The sequence below is a fragment of the Bos grunniens genome, chromosome 22 (assembly GCF_055505025.1).
Source record: "Bos grunniens cultivar Pamir isolate PY7600 chromosome 22, Bosgru_T2T1.0, whole genome shotgun sequence".
In the NCBI taxonomy this organism is placed as follows: Eukaryota; Metazoa; Chordata; class Mammalia; order Artiodactyla; family Bovidae; genus Bos; species Bos grunniens.
In genome coordinates, this window is record NC_141186.1 from 2,097,053 (window position 1) to 2,120,995 (window position 23,943).

The window sequence follows — 23,943 nt, forward strand, 5'->3', positions numbered from 1 at the left end:
ATTATCTACATTATAAATCTTAAAGGCAAGTGTGAGAAATATCAGGAATGCAATTATAATATAAATCATAAGTCCCCAAATGCCCTTTAGTAAGTACCTGTGCTTAGGTTCACTCAGTAGTGAATTAAATAATTTTACTTTTAAAATTAATACTCCAAACACATAAATATTTGGTCTAGAAAAAAGTCTAAAAACTATTTCAGTGTGTGTAATTTACTGTATATGTAGTCAAACCAGTGTGTATATTAATAAAACAAAGATGTTTAAATTAGTAAATTTAAATCTATATTTGTACATCAGATCCTTCTCATTTCAATGTTTCTTCAATCAGACTTTTGGATACACCTGATCTGAAAGCACTCCACTACAAAACAAGCTCTGTGAGGAGCAGGGACCTTGTCTTATTCACTGCTATTCTATCCAGGGTTTAGAATACTGCCTGGGAAGCAGCAGATACTCAGTAAATACTGGTGACAAACCAGTAATTCAAAAAGATTGTGTGACTTATAAAATACATAATCATTTAAATCCCTACTGCAGAAAAATATACCAAAAAAGTTAATATTATGCTTTCAAATGCTTGAGATCAGCATCCTCAACCTTACTGGCACCGGGACCAGTTTCATGGAAGACACTTTTTCCACAGACTGGGAGGATGTGAGGGGCGGGGGGCAGCTGTTAACCCGCCGCTCCCCCGGCTCTGAGGCCTGGGCCCTCATGGGCCATGGACCAGGGCCAGCGCTGGGGACTCTCGCTCTAGAGGTTTCAAACTTTACCATTCTAGTTGTTTCCAAAGTTAATACTGAAATAAACCTAAACATACACTGACAGCTGGAAGAAGTTATCCTATAAATACGACAGCAATGGGACTAAAAAATCTACAAAGGAAAGGGTGCCAACTTGTAATAAAAATGGTGCCAATGATAATCTAATGAAACTACATCATCACGTCAAAAATTTATATGAGAGTCTCAGGTAACATGATCAGTAGGGGCCTGACTATGTACTTGTCAGTGACTAACCCTACCTCAGTTTGAAGAAGTAACAATACTAATAACTCAAATGAGCACCTTTTGCATGGGGGCAGAGGTTTACTCTAGTATATTCAGAGACTACTACTATTTAAGATCCAAGATCTTTAGCTCATAGGGAGCACCAATGGGCAAACACTATCACTATCCACATGCTTTCTTCTAGACTATGGCAATACCATGGTATTTTTCTATCTCTACAAAAAATTCTAAGACAATGTTTGTACCTGGCAATATTTCTACTTTTTTATCCCAAGAATTAACTTCTGCAACAATTTTTCTAACTAGGTTTCCAGAGATTATATGCTTGTCTGCCTGATTTTACATCATCTCATGGTATGCTGCTCACGGAAGAGTTTTACGTCTCTGCACACACGACACAATGGCTGCGATTTCTCTCTGTTCCCATCGTTCTGACTTTCTATGAGAATGGCAATAGGGCGCCATGCTTTCTCAAGAAATCTTCTGTACAGCCAATTAAATTAACCTACTACAGAACTACAGCATTCTTAACATATGCTGCATAATGTTTCTGTTTTAAATTAAATCCTAGTATACAGAACCCAATATATTCTAGTAAACTATTTTTAAATGCATAGTAATTATCCTTAACATTATATACCTATGAAAACAATACACTTTTTTTTAAAATATGGAAAAATACTAGACAAACTTAGTTTCCAAACACTTGGAAAGCAAAAGCATGTCTCTGCCTTGTCCATCACATCAGTCTCTACCCCCGAGAGACGCCCGCACGGAAGCAGCGTCTGTACCCACCGTCCAGTCCTCTGGAGCTCGGGCCCCGCGTGATGCGCTGCCTCCTTCGGGGCGTCGCCCGAGCTGGGGGCAGATCCATTGGGAAATACAGGAATCTTTCTCTTTTCCTGCATTTCACAAAAAAAGAAAAACAACAACACACACACCTTTCAGAATCCCGTTTTAAGGAAGCCAAAATAGCATCTTTGTTAAAGGGAACATGAGCTCTCCCATTGATTATATGTCTAACCAATACTCCTTGAAAAAAAAAAAATGCTTCCTAGTATCAACTTCCACTCTAAAGACACTGCACTTTGAAACAGAATCTAAAATTTGTCTCTGTTAATATTTCAAATTTAAACTGGCATTTTTCATTTTATAATCTAACATCAAATATACTATAGAACACTCACACACATCATTGAAAATTACTACTCAGCAACAGGGACATAAAAATCCAATAAAACATCTCTTCAACTAAAATTTTAAATCCTTATTCATGTTCACTAGTGAAAAAATATACTTTATACTTTACATTAAGAAAAAAAGTAAATGCCATTTTTTCTTATTAAATACTTCCCTTAAGATGTAAGTAGCATGAGTCATCAAATAAATTTTCATAAAAATGAATTCCCTACTATGTTTTATTACAAACTCAAGAGTACTATTCTCATGATAAAAGATACTCTCCTCCTCAGGGAGCAAGTTTTGCTACCTCCAAAGGTCAGAGGTTACTGGACCAAAAAAAAGTGGGTTGGGGGAGAGGTGAAGTGGGAATAGAGCAATAGAGGGACAGAGAGAAGGGAGACAGAGAGAGGAAAGAAGAGGGATGGGGAGAAAAAAAAACATGGGGTGGGGGTGTGTTCATCCCAGGGCCACCCCCAGATCAATCACAGCAGTGAACTCCCTGGGTCACATGTTCAGTATTTACAAAGTAGCACGACTTACCTATAATTCTAAAACTACCATTTGAAAATGTCAAGATTAAAACTAACTTATATCACAGTTCAAAGGGGAAAGAGGAAACAAAATTACTGAACTCCCACAAAACAAATCTAATGAAAATACTGTACGTCACAATTGATGCGATACAGCAAAAGCATCACTCAAGAAAACAAAGCAGCTCTTACATTAAGAAAAATGAAAGGACAAAAATAAATGTATTAAGCATTTAATTCACCAAATGTGAAAAAAAAGTCTTTCCTGAAGGAAAGTGAAAGGAATAAAACAGCTAAATGCAGAAGCTGAGTTACAAAACACAATATACTTTTTTAAAAAGGAGAACTGAAATAAATATTAAAAGTTGCTCTATTAGAACAATATGATTAAATATCAGCTAATATACAACCAAAGATATGACAAGGGGGCAAAGTCACAAATTTTATTTATATACAAGATAAAAATATACAGTGAGAGGGGGAGAGACTACACAGCACAACCCTGGGCAACTAAATGAAAAACCTTGATAAAATGGGTACTATACTTAAAAAAAAATTTTCCCAAAATTGACACCAAAAATCAGGAAAATAGGTCATTTTCTAGGAAAATATAACTTACCAAAACTGATTCCAGAAAAAAGAGAATGCTTACACAAACCAATTTCCACAGAAGAAATAACAAGCTGTTGAAGTCTACCATATAAGAGTCAAGCTCAGGAAATTCTACTAAAAAATCTTGCAAACTTCTAGAATCAAAGTATTCTAAGCCACTTAAAGAGCACACAAAAAGGAAAACTTACAAATCTGTTTTTATGAAACAAGTTTAATGATGATACCAAAATGTAAAGACTACACAAAAATTTATAGATCAATCTACTTACAAATGGAGATGGAAGCAACTTAAATAAAACATTAGACAAAGACTACAGACACTTCAAAGCCTAAGCTGGGTTATTCTAACAATGCAAGAGTGTCTTCAAATTAAAGAACCTATTAATATGATTTACCATAATAACTGGTAAGTAAAATTCATATGATCATCTCCAGAGATGCTAAAAAGCCCTTTGACAAAATTCAACATTCACTTATATTAAAAAATTCAATAAAACATAAATTAGGGTATTTTCTTAATATGATAAAATATGTATTTTGGCACCAATGACAGTAACTTAATGAGAGAAACACTAATGACTTTGACTACAATTATGAAAAAATTAAGAAAGGCCCTTTAAAGTCAACTACTATGTAAACCTATTAGAGATTTTAGTCAATACCCTTAGACAAGAGAAAACATGTTAAAGGTGTAAGAGTTAGAAAATGAATAGTATTATCTTTTATTGGAGACCACATGACTATACACAATAAAAGAATTGAGGAAGGCAGCAGGATACAAAAGAAATATACAATAACCAATAGCCTTCATACATATACATATATATAAAAGCAACAGGCAATATAATGGAACAAAGACCTCAATTATAATAGAAACAAAGATAAAAGACTTATGTACACACTCACCAAGAGGAGTGTACGGTGCCCATAAGGAGAATTTTATAACATTCCTTAAGGACACAAAAACTGACTTGAAAATAGTCAGGAGAACAACTGGGGAAAGATATACCATGTTCTTGAAAAGATTTCAACTTTCCCTCAGTTCATTTAGAAATTTAATTTCCATCACAATTTTTTAAAAATTACACTTTATTTCTGTAAACAGAAAGTTGATTTCAAAGCTAGTATGAAAATAAATATGCAAAGATGACCAAACAAATTCAGAAAAACAAGAGTAAGAGAGAGGTCAAGAATGAATGCAGATCTATCAGATATTAAAATATACCAAAAACTCTCAGAAATTAAAGTGTGTACGTGGTCCATGCCTAGACCAATCAATGGAAAAGAAATCCCAGAAACAGACCTGAATGAATATGGAAATTTAGTAAATGATAAATACAACATCACCAAAGAAACAGAAAAATGCTTAATTTTTTAATAAACTGGGACAAACAGACAACAATCTAGAAAAAAGATGAACTGTAGGCATTCTCTACATAGTACATCATGATAAATGCAAAAGGATCAATGAATAATTCAAATGTTAAAAAAAAGTTGGTGGAGGGTGATGAACAACAAATATTCAGGAATACTCAACTTCACTAATTACAGAAATACAAATTAAAATCACATTAAAATGCTTGATACAGTTAAGATAAGGATACATATAATACTGACAAATATCCAAAAGTCTGACAAGACACCATGCGGGTGAGGCTGTACGGAAATAGGCGTTCTCATTCATCACCAAAATGAGTCCAAAACAGTTCAACCCAAGAAGAGGAGATTCTGGCAACATTTGCTAAAACTGTCAGTAAATTCCCATGTAAGCCAGTAATCTTATTCCTGGGAATCTATCCTACAGACCCATCTGCCCAAGACCAAGATGGCAGGTGAACACTACGATGTGGTCTGTAACAGCAAAAGACTGAAGACAGCCTGCACCAGGACAGGACAGACTACAGTGCGTCCACACCGGAATACAACAGAGCCGTGCGGAGGAGGAGGAGGAGGAGGATTTTACGATTTCTTACCATCACACCTCCAGGAAATACCGTTACCTGAAAAAGGCAAGGTGCAGAACACTACATATAGGGTGCTCACGTCTGGTAGGAGAGAGGAGAGAACAAGACTGCGTGTTCATACTTCCCTGTACTGAATAAAACGTGGAAGAATAACACGAAACGAATAGCAAATGATGACCGGCAAGACGTGGGGACGGGGCGGGATGGCAGAGACGACACGGTGGGGACAACTTCTCCAGGTGTAGCTCTTCACACAGTTTTGAGTTTTGAAAATGTATAAACTACCTGAAAAAGCTTAATGAAAAATTAAAAAAAGGAACTCAAAGAAGCATTGTGTAAGGTCCTCACCTGAGAGGGAACACTCTTCGGTGGCTCTATGCGTATGGAAGGGTCCCACTCTCCTGGAGGTAGGACAGTCACTTGATCTAAAAATTCATCAATTCCAGATAAGAGGTCATTTCTGTCTTTTGCTTTATAAGCTACATCATGAAAAATCTAAAGAAAATAAACACATTGAGTAAAACGATTTTAAAGTTGAAAGAAAATTCCATACATAGTAATCCACTTTCGATATCATAACTAAGTTTACATAAAGATAATTACCTAAACTCTTGACCCTACCTTCGATAACAACTTGAAAAAATAATTCACTATTAGTATTACCAGATAAATTAACAGTAAAAATCAAACACCAAAAGAAACTAATGACTTGCTAATACACAATAATTTTTAGAAAGAGGAAATTTTACTTGGGAAATAACATTTTAATGTCATTTATCCTAAAGGTATAATGAGGTATGATAACAATTTTACTTAAAATAATTAATTAATTTGATCCTTCCTATTGACTGGGTGCCTACTGTTTGGTAGGTACAATTCTTTTCTTTTTCTGTTGTTTATTTTTGGCTGGGCTGGGCCTTGACTGCTACATAGGCTTTTCTCTAGCTGTGCTAAGCAGAGGCTATTTCCTGTTTGCGGTGTGTGGGTTCCCACTGTGGAGGCTTCTCTTGCTGGGAGCACAGGCTCTAGAGTGTGCAGGCTTCTGCGGTTCGGGCACACAGGCTCAGCATGTACAGCTCCCAGCTCTAGAGCAATGCTCAGTCAGGAGTCGTAGCTTAGTTGCTCCAAAGCACGTGGGATCTTCCCGGACCAGGGACTGAACAAACCCATGTCTCCTGCATTGGTAGGCGGATTCTTTACCACTGAGCCACCAGGGAAGTTCTGGCAGGCACAACACAGATAAGTCAAAGTCCCTGCACTCAAGAACTCAGGGGCAATTACGTGAATACACTACTGCAGGTGGATAACAAAAAGTCCTGTATAGATGAAGCAGGGTGAAGGAAGGGAATCGGATGGGGGAGAACAGGGTGGCTGAGCAAGGTGTCTCAGAGGAGGAAGCGCTGCAGGAGGAATCTGACTGAGATGAGGGCGCAGCATGCAGGGAGTGGGGTGAAGGGTGGAGACAGTGCTCAGCGTCCAGAGGCCGCCACGAGTATCATATCCAAGGCGCAGAAAGGAAGTCCAAGTGGGCGGGGCAAACAGCAGAAAAAAGGAGCCAGTCAGAGCAGATCAGGTTCAAAAAGCACAGAGATGAGACTCTATTAAGGCAGCAGTGAAGAGCTTAAACAAATACACAACAGGGAGGCCACGGATACATCTACATTAAGGAGATGATTTATTCAAATCTGCGTATTACTGACAGCACAGAGGAAAATACTGTAAGAGAAAGACCCATAAAATACACTTTAAAATCACCAAAGAAGGTAAGAGAGTCTATAATTTAATATGCATTATATGCTTCACAATCAGTGTCCGCGTCCAGGGGCGTGTTCGTTACCTCATCCGTCATGAGGGTGGCTATTGATCTTCCAATTTCGTGATACTGTGGTGCCTTGCCTGCAGGCCCCAGCAACAGAAACAAAAACCTAAGGGAACATTAAAACGGAGAGATTTGAACATGAACAACAGACATAAGTCTAGGAATCATAAAGAAATCACACGAATGTAAACACAGAAACATTACTCAGACCTCCTTTTCATCCTCACATCCTAATGGCCGCAAAAAGGTTGGCAACTCTATTCAGACGAATCACAAAACTAAAAACGGCATTCATAATTAAGTTTTGCCAAGTTATTACTTTCCATCTTTCTTAGAGTAAAAAAGTACTTAAGGAATCAGTGTTTTACATTAAAGACGGTGCTTCCCATCTTCTATATCCTTTCGAATTTTGAGTAAACAACTTTTTCTGGTCTGTACTGATGAAAAGAAGTAAATAAGTAAATAAAGTGAATACCAATCCCATTTAAGTACTTACTTTGACTTAAGAAAATAGTTGAGTATTCATAAGAAATTCATGGTCCCTCAAACTACAATCTGGATAAAGACACTATAAGGGAAAATAAGGGACTAACCCTTTTGGAAGTAAAAGCATTTTATTTGCAACTCTTATCGTTTAACAGCCTCTTATTGTTTAACAACCTCTTACTGCCTATCCCATCTCCAGAGGATCTTCCTGACCCAGGAATCAAACAGGGGTCTCCCGCATTGCAGGCAGCTTTTTTTTTTTTTTTTACCAACTGAGCTATTAGGGAAATCCAAAAAAAATTACTTAACTTCCTACTTAGGTATATTCTTATTAGCATACAGTAAAATATTAATATTCATACTTATCCAAACTGGGAGTATTCATCTTCCTGGTTTGTAAGAATTTAAACATGAATCTATGAATTACTTTTCTCATTTATCTCAGTACTGTACCATTAATGCAACTCAGGAAAGCTTATTAAAAAAACTAGCATGTACATTTCAATCAGGCTGCAATTAATTCTTCATATTTATTACTATAAAAATATATTCTTAATTATTCTCATTTGTAATTAAGTTCATATAATCAGTAGCTAACTGATCACACTTTGTATTAATAACACAACTTGCTAATTATTCTTAATGTATATTGAACAGAAGATTGGATCAGGTCAGAACAAAGCATTCTGCCTAATTCAGGGGCATTATTACATTTAATCAACCCTGAGGTACTGTTACCCTCATTTTACAAGGAAAGTTTAGAAAGCAGAAGCCTGGCTTTACCATCCCACAAAAAGCCGCAGGGCAAGGATTCAACTCCACCCTCTCTGACTTCAGTGCCTGCACAGAACATACTATGAACAGAACTTTATTATAAAAACATAAATGCAATGTATTTTTTAAAGGATGCTTTTTTTAAGTTCCAGAAAGAAAAGAAAGAAAAGTGAAGTCATTCAGTCGTGTCCGACTCTTTGCGACCCCATGGACTGTAGCCTACCAGGCTCCTCTGTCCATGGGATTTTCCAGGCAATAGTACTGGAGTGGATTGCCATTTCCTTCTCCAGGGGATCTTCCCAACCCAGGGATTGAACCTGGGTCTCCCTCATTGTAGACAGACGCTTTACATCTGAGCCACCAGGGAAGTCCAGAAAGAAAGAAAAATCTTTAATGCTCTAATAGTCAAGGCACTGGGGCAATGACGCCGTTAACCATAAAAAGGAGTTTTCATTACATAAAGCAACATGTTCCTCTAGATTTGGGACATTCTGGAAGAACGTTAACTGCAGTTAACCCTCCCTTACCTTGTAGGGACGGGGACCTCAGTTAGCCCTGAGAGAAGAACAGCGGGAGCCAGTCTCACAAACGCAATTATAGGTCTTTCTAAAAAATCCACCTCTCCCACCAGAACATTGGACGCCTCAGCTCCTGAAGGAATTTTTCTCATGAAATTCATATCAACCTATTGACAAATAAATAATAATTTAAAATAAAGTGTACATGGTACTAATCAGTCTAGAAGGAAACAGGAAAAAGATGCTTTAAGACTACTATTCGCTAATCAAAACTGGTGATCTAAAGGATGTGTAAGTGCCAAAATTCTCACAAGTACAAAGAATGAAGCTGATGAATACAAAAGGGCAACCAAAACAGTACTACCAAACAGTACTCCCAGCTGGATTACTGTCATGATCTTCACTACTGCAGAGATCTACATTACCGAACAAACTAGAGAGAAGTTTCAATGACTATATAGCACTATTCATTAAAAAACTATTGAAGACAAAAGCATAGTTCACGAACTAACAATGGTCCATGAAATTATACACAGTTCTAAAAATATTCATTTAGTCATTATCTACTGTTTAATCTTAGACATGAATTAGTTCCTTGGTATTTTATGTATTTTATAAATCCTTTTTATTTTAATGAACTATGGGCATTCCCCAGTATTTTCAGTAAGTGGGAAAAATCGTTTTTATTTTCATTTACAACTAAAGTAGTCATAATTGGCATACGTATATGGTAGTGCTGTATAACTGAATTAGGTTGTCTGTGTATAATTACAAAGAAAAGGTTATGGACATAATATCGAAGTACAGGAACTTCTTCGTGTGTATGCAGCTTCACACAAGTCACTGAACAACCACTACCAGGGCTTCTAGGAACACAAATCCAGCACTTACAGCGGGCCTCTTGAGTCCCACACCCAGTGTGCCACAACTGCAGTGCCAGGAGGCAGAGTCCTGCCCGACAGGGGGCAAGCGGGTGTGCACAGGGATGGACCAAGTGAGAGAAAGCACAGCTGTGACAGGAGCAACACAAAGGAACAGCACCCGCCACGTCTGGAGGAGATCTGTGATACAGACCACAGCAACCTGCTCACAGCAACTCCGCTGCTGAAAGCCTGACACTCATCTGAGATAACTGGAGCACCAGTTATAAAAACACGATCAGGTTCCAACAGAACAACAGTACAATGTCCCAAATGCAAGGCTTTTAATTTCAGAGCATGAAGCTCAGCAAAGCTATAACGCAAATCATCATTTAAGTGCCTTTTCTACAAAACGTGATCTATAGACTTCGCATCATAAAGGCTTAAAAATTGAATCTTACTTGAAATAATGGCATTTAATTAGAAGTCTGACTTTGTATCCTATAGTGAATACCATCCAACACCATCAAAAAAATTGCAATGGATATCAGATATTCAGAGGTAGTACTCATAAAGTATGCTTTAAATTCAACTGTAATTTGAACTTGCAGGTTTTTGCTTTGTTCTTTTGAAATAAGCTCTTTTTCACATTTCATTTAAACACTCACCTATAAAAATTAAAAATCACGGTTGAGACAGGTGAGTTTATTTTCAGTCCATGTCTTTACCTTCCCCTACCCATGGGGAGCACCGATGTTTCCCAGTTACATCCCAGAAAGCACTGACACCACAGGACAGTAATTCTGGGATCACATTACAGCCGAGAAAAGGCTGAATTGTTACTGCTGAAACATCACTCCCAGAATTATCTTTCCGGGAGTGGCAGCTCCACAACAAACGCCTGTAGTTCGTGATATCTATGCGTAGGTATAGATGAAAACACCGTATTATTCCCATATTCTTTTGTCAGAATTTCTAACACTAGTAAAATATAACATTCAAGTGCTATGAGACTGTTACCTTTTTTCACAATTTCTGATCTTAAATTAACATCACAAGCATCACATCAGGTTTACAAGCACCGGTTATTAAACATTATTATAATCTCTGTTAATACAGTCACACTGCTAGCAACTGCCTCAGTAAGCATGATTATGAAAATGTATAGTTCATAACAGAAATTACCTTGCTGAAGTCAACAGTACTATTTTCTCTGCTTCCTCCACTTCCATTACCTTTCATTTCTCCACTTTTACTATTGTCTAAGTTTCCAGGTGCAGACTGTGGAGAGGCCAAAATACCTGTATTTAAGAACAAACAAATTCCGAAGTAGTAAGAAGAAAATTCACTTTGCAACCTGAATTTGCTCATATCCTGAAAGTGATGGGTTTACTAAAAGCAAATGTGCTAGGTAAAAAAAAAAAAAGTGCCCAGTGTTAGTACCATACCAGCAAGAGTGGAATAACATTTTAAGCAATAATGAAGCTACACATGTTAACATTTAAAATAACATAATTTGCATTTACAAAAATGGTGGCCTTTTGCAAAAAGAAAAAAGTGAGAAGGTGGAAGACCTGGGTCTGATCACCACTATAAATACTTGGCACATCAACTGTCACTGTATCCTTAGACATGTGAACTGCAGAACTTAAAGATGCCTAACCACACTTACACACTTACATCAGTAACAATGTAACACTTCTGATAAACCCTAAATCAAAATGCAAGAGCTACGTCAATGAAATATACACTCATTTTGCCATAATCTTCATAATCAGAAGTTTCCTCATGAATTTTCATCTCTCTTGGGTAAAATTCAAGTGCTGTCTACTGCCATTATTCCTAAGGACTATGTTAAAACACAACAGCAATGTTTTACGATATAAATACAAAGAATGTGGATCTTATAAGGGAACAGATCTATGTTAAAATAAGTCCTCTTGGCTACTTTGTAGCTATGTGCGTGACCTTAAGCAACTCACTCAACCTCTAAGACACAGACAGTTCAATCTATAAAATGTGTTTGTTTGGATTAGAAATGATATGCTGCTGCTGCTGCTGCTAAGTCGCTTCAGTCGTGTCCGACTCTGTGCGGCCCCATAGACGGCAGCCCACCAGGCTTCCCCGCCCCTGGGATTCTCCAGGCAAGAACACTGGAGTGGGTTGCCATTTCCTTCTCCAATGATATACATTCTATTAAATTAGCTTGTCTGGATTACAAATGATATATATGTTCATGCATGGTATACTCAGTTCAAGTAAAACTCAGCAGCAACAAGCCACACACAAAAATAACCTAAAAACACCAGTAGCATATTATTAATCATTACTACTATGTATTTTGCAAAAAGTTCAAATGTTATAAAAATTTTAGAGTACATAACACAGATTTCTACCATTAAATGTACCTAATTTTTTCAAAACACCCAAACTTTCTAGTTCAAGAATACAGTAATCTTAATATATTAATACAGTAATATTGGTATTACTAATTAGTAATATTACACTAATATTAATATATTACCCCAAACACTGAATATCACAGGAGAAAATGCACCAGACAATTGTCACAGACTTTACCTCTAGTTTTAACTCTGCCACTCACGACAGCCTAGCGACCCACAGAAATTCACCACTGCACTGTTTGTGGTTAGAGCCTATAAACTTTAAACAGTGGCAATTAAATTTAAAAATTTTAAGCGTATCAGATATAGTCTATGCATTTTTGTTTTTATAGAATACAACATACACTAACTAGTAACCTGAAACTAAGTCATTTGAGTTCACAGCTTAAATTCAGTAAAAGAAGACCTTCATGACACCCACTTCTCTGTTAAACACCTACACCAGGATGCCACTGTGACCCCAAATTTCAGTCCACTTAGTCATATGCAGTCCACTTAGCCATATAACCATTCCCTAGAAATTGTAAACAATTCCGAAATAAAAACTATTCCCTAAACTGAACTCATTTTTCTCCATTTTAGCCTCTTCTTTGACCTTTGTCCCTAAACTTTCATAATAGAATCCATTCCTCTATTAAAATACATGTCCAAGTGGGAAGAAGAAAAAGTTACGCAATATTTTTCAGTGGTTTCCACCAACTCCCACACAAGAAAATGAAGAGTATCATGAATGCCCTGGCAGCAACTACAAGTGACCATCAACACACACACGCTGCTAACTACAAACTGCATCCAACCTGCAGACGCGTAACCAAAGAAAACATAGACACAGCTTCTCAGAACAGCCCTAGCCACCACACCTGGGGGACAAGAATGGGATGCGGAGAAGGCTCAATAGGAATGGGAAGAAGAAACGACCTGCAACTCAATTCCACCAAAGTCAGAAGAGAGGGCGCGAGGAAGTCAGGGGCTTACCTGCTCACCTTCAACGTGTTAAGGCGGCAGGCCGGGCACACTCAAAGTTTCCCACCACCGCCTTCTCCACGCAGGCTTTCCTAATGTCAGCTAAGTTAAACCTATATCCTGGAAAGGTAAAGGAAATGTCCTTGCTCCTACAGTAAATTCCTAGTGCTCAGAATTAAATGAATAAATTCCCCCAAATTAAAACTATAACGAGCACAGATAACTTGGAAGGACTTTCTTTACTTGCTTTAAGCAAAAGAAAAAGCAAATATGAGTACGTATAAACTCAATCCTGGGATTTAAGTCATACTCTGGTAATTCTATTATTTTGCCCTTCCATTTTTTTCCCCTCAAAATAGCATATCTACCTAGAGAAAAATTAAGCAAAGATATTGAAGTTTCCTGTCATTAAGAATTTGAAAGCAGAAGTGTTTGGAGCAGCAGTTCCCATCCACGGGAGTTTATGAAGGTGCTGGCAGCTGGTGGGTGTGGGCCAAGGGTGGTGCTCGATAGCTGACGATGCACAAGACACCCTACCACACAGAAGTGTCACCCCAAAATGCCAGCAGTGCCCAGGGTAAGAACACTGCGTCAGAAGGCATCACAAACACTAAAAGGGAGTTACGTCTTTTATGTAAGTGTTCTCTAAAAAATAGCTAATGGGAAACACTGCTTTGTTTTTCTTTCCTACAGGTATTCACAAATTGTGACCTCATGACACAAAAAATCTCTGGCATTGGTCTCTCAGAAATGATGCTGAGGCCACCTTCTTCATCAGACTTCAGGAAAAGACAGCAGGGTTTCCAGGTGCTCTAGGCAGCGGGGACTAAGGAAGAGCTATCCCTGTTACTGTGACTACATTCCTTCTACAATGTCATCTTAGACAGCAATTAAGAGCTCTCCCTTGTCCTCAGAAATCCTCTCTCTTCCCTACACTCTAGTTTTTTCCAAAAGGCGAGTAAATCCCATGGCATACTTAACAGCAGAGGGAGTAAAAATTTAATTATGTCCCTCAATTTTCAGTTAATTGCTCTTTTTACCCTCTTAACATGACCTAATAAGTCACTGGGAACCTGCATGTCCCTTTCTTCCCATACAAAGTTTATAGTCTCTTATCATTAATCAGATTGAAGCTGGTAAAACAAGAAATAGTCAGTATTACTGAGACATATAGGTAAAAACAAATGCAAGGGAAAGTGACTTCAAGTTATTTTTGTTCAAGAAAAATAGTCAATTTTGTTAGTCCTTTCTAATGAAGTAAAAGTGTTCATTATTTCTGAGCAATTATTTCTAGATATCCTTCCTCCATTTTTGTTTAGTTACCTCATTATAATACATCTTTTCCACAAAGTATTAAAATTTACAATGAAATTCTATACTATTGTTGTAGGTAGTTCTGGGTTCAATTCCTTTGTCTGGTCATTTATGGTCTAACCTTAACATCTCTAAGTCTTAATTTTTTTCACTGTACAAACAGTGATAAGATAAACTCATCAAATAGAAATATAATAACCCTTAAGTGAGTTACAAACCGTTTATCCACTAAGACATAATTTTTCTAATTTATGTAGAAATAAATCCTATCTGCAACTATAGGAACTCTACTCCTAAAAATTTCAAGGTAAATTCGGATTAAAGATAGATACAGCATTAAATAAAAGACAACTGAAGTCTACTCCAAATTATAAAACTAGTCTGGGAATAATGATGACTCCAGGCAGTCAACAGTGAACCTCAATCTTCTCAGAGACAAGATGAGAAAAAGAACATTCATTCTACCTTTATCAGGAAGGTGAAAACATATTGCATTCCTTACACAAAAGCACCAAACAGTAGATAAAAGGCTTTTCATTATACTTTATGTAAAGCATGTGTTCATTCACTTGATGGAATGAAATGCACAAGAAGAGCCACCATTTTTTTCTAATCATGGCAAATTAAAAGATGACTTGTAAAAATGTCTACATTTGTCTGAGCCATTCAAATGTATTGACCTGTAAAACCTCAGTAAAAAATTTTCAAAGGGCTTAAATTATGTGTAAGCTCCTTTGAGATCTTTGTAAAACTTAAAATTTTAAAATAATTCTATCCTTCTCTATAATACACTATAAAGAAAAAAAAAAACATGCAGAAGTCAAAATAAATTGTAAGCATCATCTACATAATGCTGATAAAGCTATGTGCTGAGAGGCATTCCAAGTGCAAGTGGTCCGGAGGCAGAAAGCACCACACGTGAGGACTTTGGATAGTTGCCTGCAGTTACGTCAACATTCTCCTCAGTCTTCTGCTCCTGGCCTTGCAGCGCTTCTAAGTCTTCCTCGGGCGGATGGATTACTACTGTGGGAACGCCGGCACTGGCAGGCGACACCAGCAGCTCTGGGGCCTGCGGCTGCCTCTGCCGGGAAGCTCTGGCGTGGAGGCGGCTGAGGCTAGGGCTGGAAGGAGGGCTGCTCTGAGGGGTGGGTGCGGGGCTTGTGCACCTCGAGCCCGCAGGGGTCCCGGCTCTCGAAGAAGGAAGAAGATGACTGACAAGAAGAGACAAAGGTGATTCTCCTCTCAAGGAAAGGTTTGAGGCAGACAGACCTGTTCGCAAAGAGTGGCGGGAGGCTGAGAGGCCTTCCCCTGAGGTAAAACAAATAAATGAAAAGTGATGAAGTTTTATCGCAGAAGGCAAACGAGACACACAAAAATGAATTTACACTGTAAACCGCAAGCTTTAAAAAAAGGTCCAAAATTTCAAATTCATGCTGTCAGGGTTAGCATGACAATCTGATTTTTAAATATTAGAAAATCACTGGAAAATGGCTTAAACTATAATTAGTTCTCTGAAGGTGCATCCAAAACTCAAAACAAAAAAATGAAAAACAACGTTAATGACAGATGGAGAGGGACAATATTCTGTTAGGAATGAGAAAGTCCAACAGTGTGGCTTTAAAACAAAGAATAATAACAATGCAAAGCTGTTGCTTTAAAAAATGATAAATAGCAAATGAAAATATAGCACAGAAATAATCTAAGAAACAGAACCCCAAACAAAACTTACCAGCACTGACAGCTTACAGTTAGTGCATTTTATCTACACTGGACCAAACTGCTACATATTCTCTCACAAGAAGAGCCCACATGAACAGTATCTAGTGATTCCTAACTTAAAGTTAGTATCAAGTCTTTATAACATTAAGCCAACAGGGCACCATCTACTGACAAAACTCTCAAAGTAAAATGTAAAAACGTAAGGCGAGTCACAGGAATGTTTTTTCAAAATAGAAACATGTCAATTTCAAAAAATAACATATTCTTGAGCTCACTATCTAACTGATATTAATAAATGTCCTAAGATATGCTTCCATATCTAATGCAGCAGATAAATTAAAACAAATACATATGATGTTTAATTTAACTAGCAAAGAATAAAGTATTTCTTACCAACAACAATGATAAGGAATTCTAGAGTATTTCAAAAGGTCATGTATACTTATAGTTCAAACACCAGGTTATTTTAAGGAAGAGTAGCTTAGTGGAACGATATTTTTTTTTAGGAAAAGCATGAGAAATATAACAATCCCAACTGATCTAAGTCCGGGGTCGCGAACCTCCGGAATCTAATGTCTGATGATCTGAGGTGGAGCTGATATAGCAATGATAGAAATATCCAGAATCTAATGTCTGACGATCTAAGGTGGAGCTGATATAGTAATAATAGAAACCTCCGGAATCTAATGTCTCACGATCTGAGGTGGAGCTGATATAGTAATAATAGAAATGAGATTCACAATAAATGTGACGTGCCTGAATCATCTCAGAAGCAGCCTCCACCTCCCCGACCCTGGTCCATGGAAAAACTGTCTTCCATGAAACCAGTTCCCTGGTGCCAAAAAGGTGGGGAACTACTGATATAATAAAAACTACATGCTCAAGAGATCCCCAATATATTACATATATTAACTATTACTCCATAAACCACCACTATTTAGGTAAAAAATAAGCCAGATGCAGAAAAACTGTTAAAATTACAACTATAGTAGTACAGCAAAATAAAAGAACGCCCATGCTAAAATGGCATCTACAAGAAAACAGCCAATGTCTTATGATTAAAAGGAAGCAACAGACAACTAGAGGATAATCAGGAACCACTATGTATGGAGGAGAAAGATTTGTGGTCTCTCTGGGCAAACGAGTTCACTTTACTCAACTAGAAAATATGCAATATATGGAAAGAAAAAAAAAAGTGGTGACATGGATGGCTTGCTTTCAAACTCAACTTAGGCCCGTAAGAGATTTCTTTTATTCTTAAGGTCCCTTGAAAATAGAAAGGCAGTTTTAAATAAATTAAAAAGAGTTTTAATGATCAAATACTCAGAAGAAAATGGACTTAATTATCTTAGACTGAGCCACAGAAGGAGACTGAGTACTGCTAACTTTACATGTGGTAAGTCTTCCACCTGTGAGTGTGCTTGTAGCAGCTAAGAGCCACACTCTTATTTCAGAGGTAGAAGGATGAGCGGAAAGGTTTGTGGCCCAGCCCCCACTCCTCTTCACTGTAACTGTCAGGTGCCTTGGGTAACAGTAGCAGCTCGACACAGCAGTGACCCTCAGATCAACCCCAGTTCTCTGCCAGAGATCTAACAGATCAACCTGGGTTTTCCAGAGTCACTGTCACATCAGAGCCATCTTTGAGACCCTAACAGAGCCGCAGTGACAGCATGCCAGCTGTAAGACAGGGACAGAGGGGAGCAGCTACCGAACAGTCTCCCCAAGTCCCATCAACCCACTGCTGAGCCGTGAGTGAGTGGACGTGGGTCTGTGCCACTCTCCGTGACTTGAAGACATTATAAAACAGGAATGAGTACAAAAACCTTTTACAGATTATGTCAATAAAAAGCTGGGAAAATTAAAAGCAAACCAGCTCCAAAATACTGTTTATGCCCAGCAAGTACAGTCTACTCAGGAGGAAAAAAAAAATCCTAGGAAAAATCTAATATTAAAGGTTCAAACACAAGACTTTGAATTTTCAAAAGATTAAACTACATTTATAGATAGCAATTTACAGCTCTTATATCAACCATACAAGAATTCTTGAACAGAAACAAAGAAGCAAGGAGGAGAGTAATCAGGGTTACGTACAGTGTAGAATCTGAAAGAAAATGAAAGTCAAAATCGCTCAGTCATGTCCGACTCTTGAATTCTCTAGGCTAGAGTACTGGAGTGGGTAGCCTTTCCCTTCTCTGGGGGATCTTCCCAACCCAGGGACAGAACCCAGGTCTCCCACATTGCAGGCAGATTCTTTACCCGCTGAGCCACAAGGGAAGCCCAAGAATACTGGAGTGTGTAGCCTATCCCTTCCAGGGGATCTTCCTGACTCAGGAATAGAACCGGAGTCTCCTGTACTACAGGCAGATTCTTTACCAACTGAGCTATGAGGGAAGCCTACAGTAGTGTTTAAATATTACCAATACTTCAATGTCCCATTTTAACAGAATAAATGCTTAATTTTCTCATCTAAGTAATTTCTACAGAAAATTCTGCCACATTATAAAGACATTTCAGAAATGAAATACTTAAATGTACAAATACTATTATTTTTTTAAAAAAGAATTAAAAAGATAAAAGACCTATGTAATTATCTACAAAAAATGAGTTTCTTTTCCCAAATGCTAACTGTAACAAGCTGGAATGCTGTTAGTAAAGTGTTAGAAAAATCGGACACCACAACTTATCTCACCGTTCCTTTCAAGCAAGTGAGGGTCAGAATGTTTCTTGCCTATGTCTGCAAAAGAACGAACTAGGGGGATCCGGCTGGTGAACCTCTTCTCATTCTGATGGTGGTGCCTCTTTAGAAGGGCTTCTCTGACATTCTCTCTGATGGACTCGTCCAACTGGCCAGAGGCAATCATGTTGTCCAGTACCATATCTAGGCAAAGAAAAATACACAGATAACAATCATTGTTACTACATAAAAGTAGCACCTGGATGACGGTAACACATAATCAACAGTAAATGAAATCTTACCAGGAAAATAAGACTCTTACATGGCTCTCAAAAGCATTATTCTCTTCTAACACTTAATAATGGATGCATAATGATAAGTATGAACACTATCCAACAAAAATGAACATATTAATAGAGACTCTGATTTTAATAAATACTATTATTTACTACAAAGCTATTGTTACACACCAAGAGCCTTCCTATATAGCTGAAGGTGCTTTACTGATATGTATATAATAAATTCCATTAAACTGGATATTTAAATAATACTGGTTTCCTAAGAAATGAAGGTATTTTATGGCTTCACTTCATATTTTTCTCCAAAACTGTAGATGAATATCTGTACTCATTCATTCAATAATTAACTATTTACTGAGCACCTATTATGTGTTAGGAATACAGCAATTAACCAAGCAGACTGAGTTTCTGCTCTCACTCGTCCAGAGGTAGAAAACCAGTGCATAACTGAACAGATAAAACATGAAGTAGTAACTCTGTGGAAGATGTACGTATCAGGCTTGAGGGGGTGTGAGAAATGGGCGGGAGGGGGGGGTTGACGGCAATGACATTTTATATGTTACTGCGCTGTCTGGACTATTTTTAATTTACAAAGTACACACTGATATAAATACTTTTGTAAAGCGCCACTAACTTGAAATAAGAGTCAAGCTTTCAAATCTGTAATATTCCTCAGAGAAAAACTGTAAGGGATCAAACTAGCAGGGAAACTCTAACAGTAAAACCACAACTACAGGCTACCGTGTATGTGAAAACTGGACTATACATTTACTAAGATATACTGTATTATGTGATCACCGGAAAACCAAAGTAAGACATACTACATTTAGCTAAATTTAATATTTCTAATTCCCAAATCACTTTCTTAGTCATTTATAGAAGACAAGAAAGTTAAGGACTTTGATAACTTAAAGATTTGTAGCACAAGGTCAAATTAACAATCTGGAAACATCAAAGTATTTCCAGCCTGAGAAATTCTAATAAATTTATGGTTCTCTTGAAAATCAATTACGATAGCCTTTTCTTTTTATACTGAGGTGACTATAATGCTAGTCAGTCACACTATAAAATTTATTACTATTGAATTTGATTTTGGTTTTGAGCAACTTCAGCTAATGACCAAGTAGCTTCATCACAGCCATCTTTTTGTTCTTTCTCTCTCCATTTCCACTGGTACCACCCGCCACACTTCAGGCCGCTGGCATTTCTTGCTGAGACATTCCAAGAGAATAAACAACCTCCTGGCGTCTAACCTGTTCTAATCCAAAGCCACCCCACCTCCTCCTCCCAGAGTAATCCTGCTGACACACATCGAGATCACTGCTGTTGCTCAGTCGCTCAGTTGTGTCCGACTCTTTGCGGCCTCATCAACTGTAGCCCACCACGCTCCCCGGTCCCTCACCATCTCCCAGAGTTTGCTCAAATTCATGCCCATTGAGTTGGTGATGCTATTCAACCATCTCATCCTCTGTCGCCCTTTTCTCCCTTCGCCTTCAATCTTTCTCAGCATCAGGATCTTTTCTAATGAGTCGGCTTTTCGCTTCAAGTGGCCAAAGTATCGGAACTTCTGCATCAGTCCTTCCAGTGAATATTCAGGACTGATTTCCTTTAGGATTGACTAGTTTGATCTCCGTGCAGTCCAAGGGACTCTCAAGAGTCTTCTCCAGCACCACAATTCGAAATTATCAATTTTCTGGCACTCAGCTTTCTTTATGGTCCAACTCTCACAGCCATACATGACTACTGGGAAAACCATAGCTTTGACTAGACGGACCTTTTCGGCAAAGCTTTCCTTCCAAGTTAACACCTTTTAGTATCATGGCTACAGTCAGTTTGCAGTGATTTTGGAGCCTAAGAAAGTCAAATCTGTCACTATTACCACTTTTTCCCCTTCTACTTGCCATGAAGTGGTAGGACCAGATGCCATGATCTTAGTTTTCTGAATGTTGAGCTTTAAGCCAGCTTTTTTCACTCTCCTCTTTCACCCTCATCAAGAGGCTCTTTAGTTCCTCTTCACTTTCTGGCATTACAGTGGTATCATCTGCGTATCTGCTGCTGCTACTGCTAAGTCACTTCAGTCGTGTCCGACTCTGTGTGACCCCAGAGATGGCAGCCCACCACCAGGCTCCGCCGTCCCTGGGATTCTCCAGGCAAAACACTGGAGTGGGTTGCCATTTCCTTCTCCAATGCATGAAAGAGAAAAGTGAAAGTGAAGTCACTCAGTCATGTCCGACTCTTCGCGACCCCATGGACTGCAGCCCACCAGGCTCCTCTGTCCATGGGATTCTCCAGGCGAGAGTACTGGAGGGGGTGCCACTGCCTTCTCCGTCTGCCTATCTGGGGTTATTGATATTTCTCTTGGCAAACTTAAATTCAACCTGTGATTCATCCTGCCCAGCATTTCACATGCTGTACGCTGCGTGTAAGCTAAATAAACAAGGTGAGAATACACAGCCTGGTTGTATCCTATTCCCAATACTGGACCAGTCAGTTGTTCCACATCTGGTAATATTCTCGTACTTAAAAATCACTGAGAACCAAAATGCCTATCAAATCAAACCCAATTTCTTAACCCAGTAATTCAAAGATAGTCGTAACTCACCTCTAATTTATTTTCCTGCAAATCTCAAGAAATCTGTGTACTCACAGAGAACTGACCTTCCTGAGATCATACCTGTTGGTACTTTCCAGCCTTCTCTTCCTTCTCTTCCTCGTCAGAACGCTTTTTTCCTCTCACACCACATTCCCCTTGCTGCCACATGTTCACATTCTATGGATACGTTACAGTTAATGTACCTTTTAGGTCTCCCCAGATACCACAGTCCAGGAACAAGGAAACGAAAAGCTCCTTCCTCTGCACCGCCAAAGAGCAGACTCCGGATCTTGCTTACGGCACGAGTCACAGTCTTCCTGACACTGTAGCTACATCTGTCTCAGTTCATCTTTCAGACTCCAAACTTACCAAGGATAAAAAGGGGTTATTTACGTCTAACTCTTCATACTGCCCTGCACAGAACGGAAGCTCAACATGTAACCATCAAATCAACGGTCTAGAATTCCACTTTATTTTCCTTATTTATCTCAACTTCACTGCAATTTAAACATAAAGAAGTCACTTTGCTGTCACCTGCTATTTCATCGAGAGTGCTTGCTCTCATATCCAGCATGACTGTTCCATTTAAGATGCAACTTCTTAGCTCAAAAAGACTATGTAAAGAAAGAGTTGCCACATAAGGTTTACTCCACCGGTCACCACCATCTTCAACGTCCTCTTCAAATTTCAGCCATCTGAAATGTATAATGTATACAAATATGTTACAAATAGTGATGATTCTGTTAAATATGATAAATGCAAGCATATTCTTATAAAGAGAAAAAAAGATCACCATCACCAAAATAAAATTTTTATACACACTTTTACAAATTAAGCTAATGGTCTGTAACATTGAGAGTCACTAGATCTTGGCAGTTCCTCTTTCTAGTCCAGCTGTCACAACAGTAAGTCTACAGAAACAAATTCTGGAATTCCATCGTGTCAACTTCCAATCTTATTTTAAACTTTAAATATGCAAAATGTCTTCTCAGATTTTTTTCTCTAATTAAAGACATGAAAATCTACAGTTAACATAATTCCTTTTGTGTTCTATTATGGTATTAAGAATTATTTAATGAAACAAATTATGAGAATAAAGAGAAAAATTAAATACTGAATTTCTAGACACAGGGAAATTCTCTACTCATTGTTTTAAAGCATTGTGTGTCTCATAATTTCAGTTTTATGTTTTCATTACTCAAAGAAACCAAGCAGCAGCAGCTGAAAGCATCGAGAGCGTCACCACCTGGCAGTTTCCTTCCATTCGTACTCCTCTCCGTCTCTGTAGCAGAGCTCGTCCATCTCCGTGAAGAGGTCGTGGGGGATGTGCTCCTCGTCATCGTCCTCAGTGCCGAGGATGAACTGGACTCTCTGGGATGGCGTGTCTTGACAAAAATCAGAATTTAAAGACGCACACTCAAAAATCTTCCTCAGTTAATACAAAGGTAAATTAAATACAGAATTTCCAGAAGTGAGGAAATTCTCTACTCACTGTTTTGTTACAAATATATTCCATTAAAACAAATTTCTTCTGATTATTATTAAAATAATACAATTCTGAAAGGAAATAAGGGCCAACAATCTGGAACAAAAGAATTTCACAGAACGATCACCTCTACAGATGGAAAAGAAAAACCGTATGTTAAAGATAACTCATACTAATCTTCAACAAACTTCTGTAAAAACAAAGTAAGCAACATCCAAAACCAAGAAAACACTGTGCATAAGAACAGGACTTTTCCCTCACCAAAAATAGATGGAAATGTTAGACAACATACAACATTGAAAATAGTTAATTAAAGTTCAAAAGTTAAAAAAAGAAAATCCCTGAGTTCCAAAAAAAAAAAAATGATGAGAAAACGCAAAACTCCTTTTCTTACTCTTATGGAAAAGCAAGTCTGTCTCTGAGGCCAGAGACGTAGGACAGGTCACTGCCACTCATGACCCCTGAGTTTATCTGTGTGGGAATCTGTTAGGATTCCCAACCAAGAAATTAACATACATTCTAGCCCAGAACAGCTGAAAGCCACAGGGGCCCCAGAATAAATACATAAGCATACAACAACACGCATCAATTAAAAACAAAATCAAATTCTTCCAGATATGAGAGAGGATGTCAAATTCAAATTTTACATCTAAGTAAACAAACCTCCAGGAACTTAAAACCCCAACAGGGAAATTAAAACAGGTTACAAAGCAGATTACAACTGTTAAAGGA

General features: G+C 38.0%; 1 protein-coding gene across 16 annotated transcripts in view; it reads right to left on the minus strand.

The window, feature by feature from the left end:
* SLC4A7 (solute carrier family 4 member 7) overlaps positions 1-23,943 on the minus strand; it is a 124,333-nt gene that overhangs the window by 43,956 nt on the left and 56,434 nt on the right. For 7 of the 16 annotated variants that reach the window (XM_086365551.1, XM_086365547.1, XM_086365554.1 and 4 more), the window contains 9 exons: positions 22,972-23,110; positions 22,260-22,420; positions 18,849-19,037; positions 15,380-15,748; positions 10,944-11,059; positions 8,908-9,065; positions 7,139-7,226; positions 5,650-5,796; positions 1,809-1,915 (listed from right to left, as the gene is read on the minus strand). In XM_086365551.1, coding sequence (XP_086221677.1) covers positions 1,809-1,915; positions 5,650-5,796; positions 7,139-7,226; positions 8,908-9,065; positions 10,944-11,059; positions 15,380-15,748; positions 18,849-19,037; positions 22,260-22,420; positions 22,972-23,110 — 1,474 coding nt within the window. Of the gene's footprint in view, positions 1-1,808; positions 1,916-5,649; positions 5,797-7,138; positions 7,227-8,907; positions 9,066-10,943; positions 11,060-13,138; positions 15,749-18,848; positions 19,038-22,259; positions 22,421-22,971; positions 23,111-23,943 lie in introns of those variants that run through there. The other 9 variants (XM_086365553.1, XM_086365550.1, XM_086365557.1 and 6 more) reach the window with 5 other exon arrangements.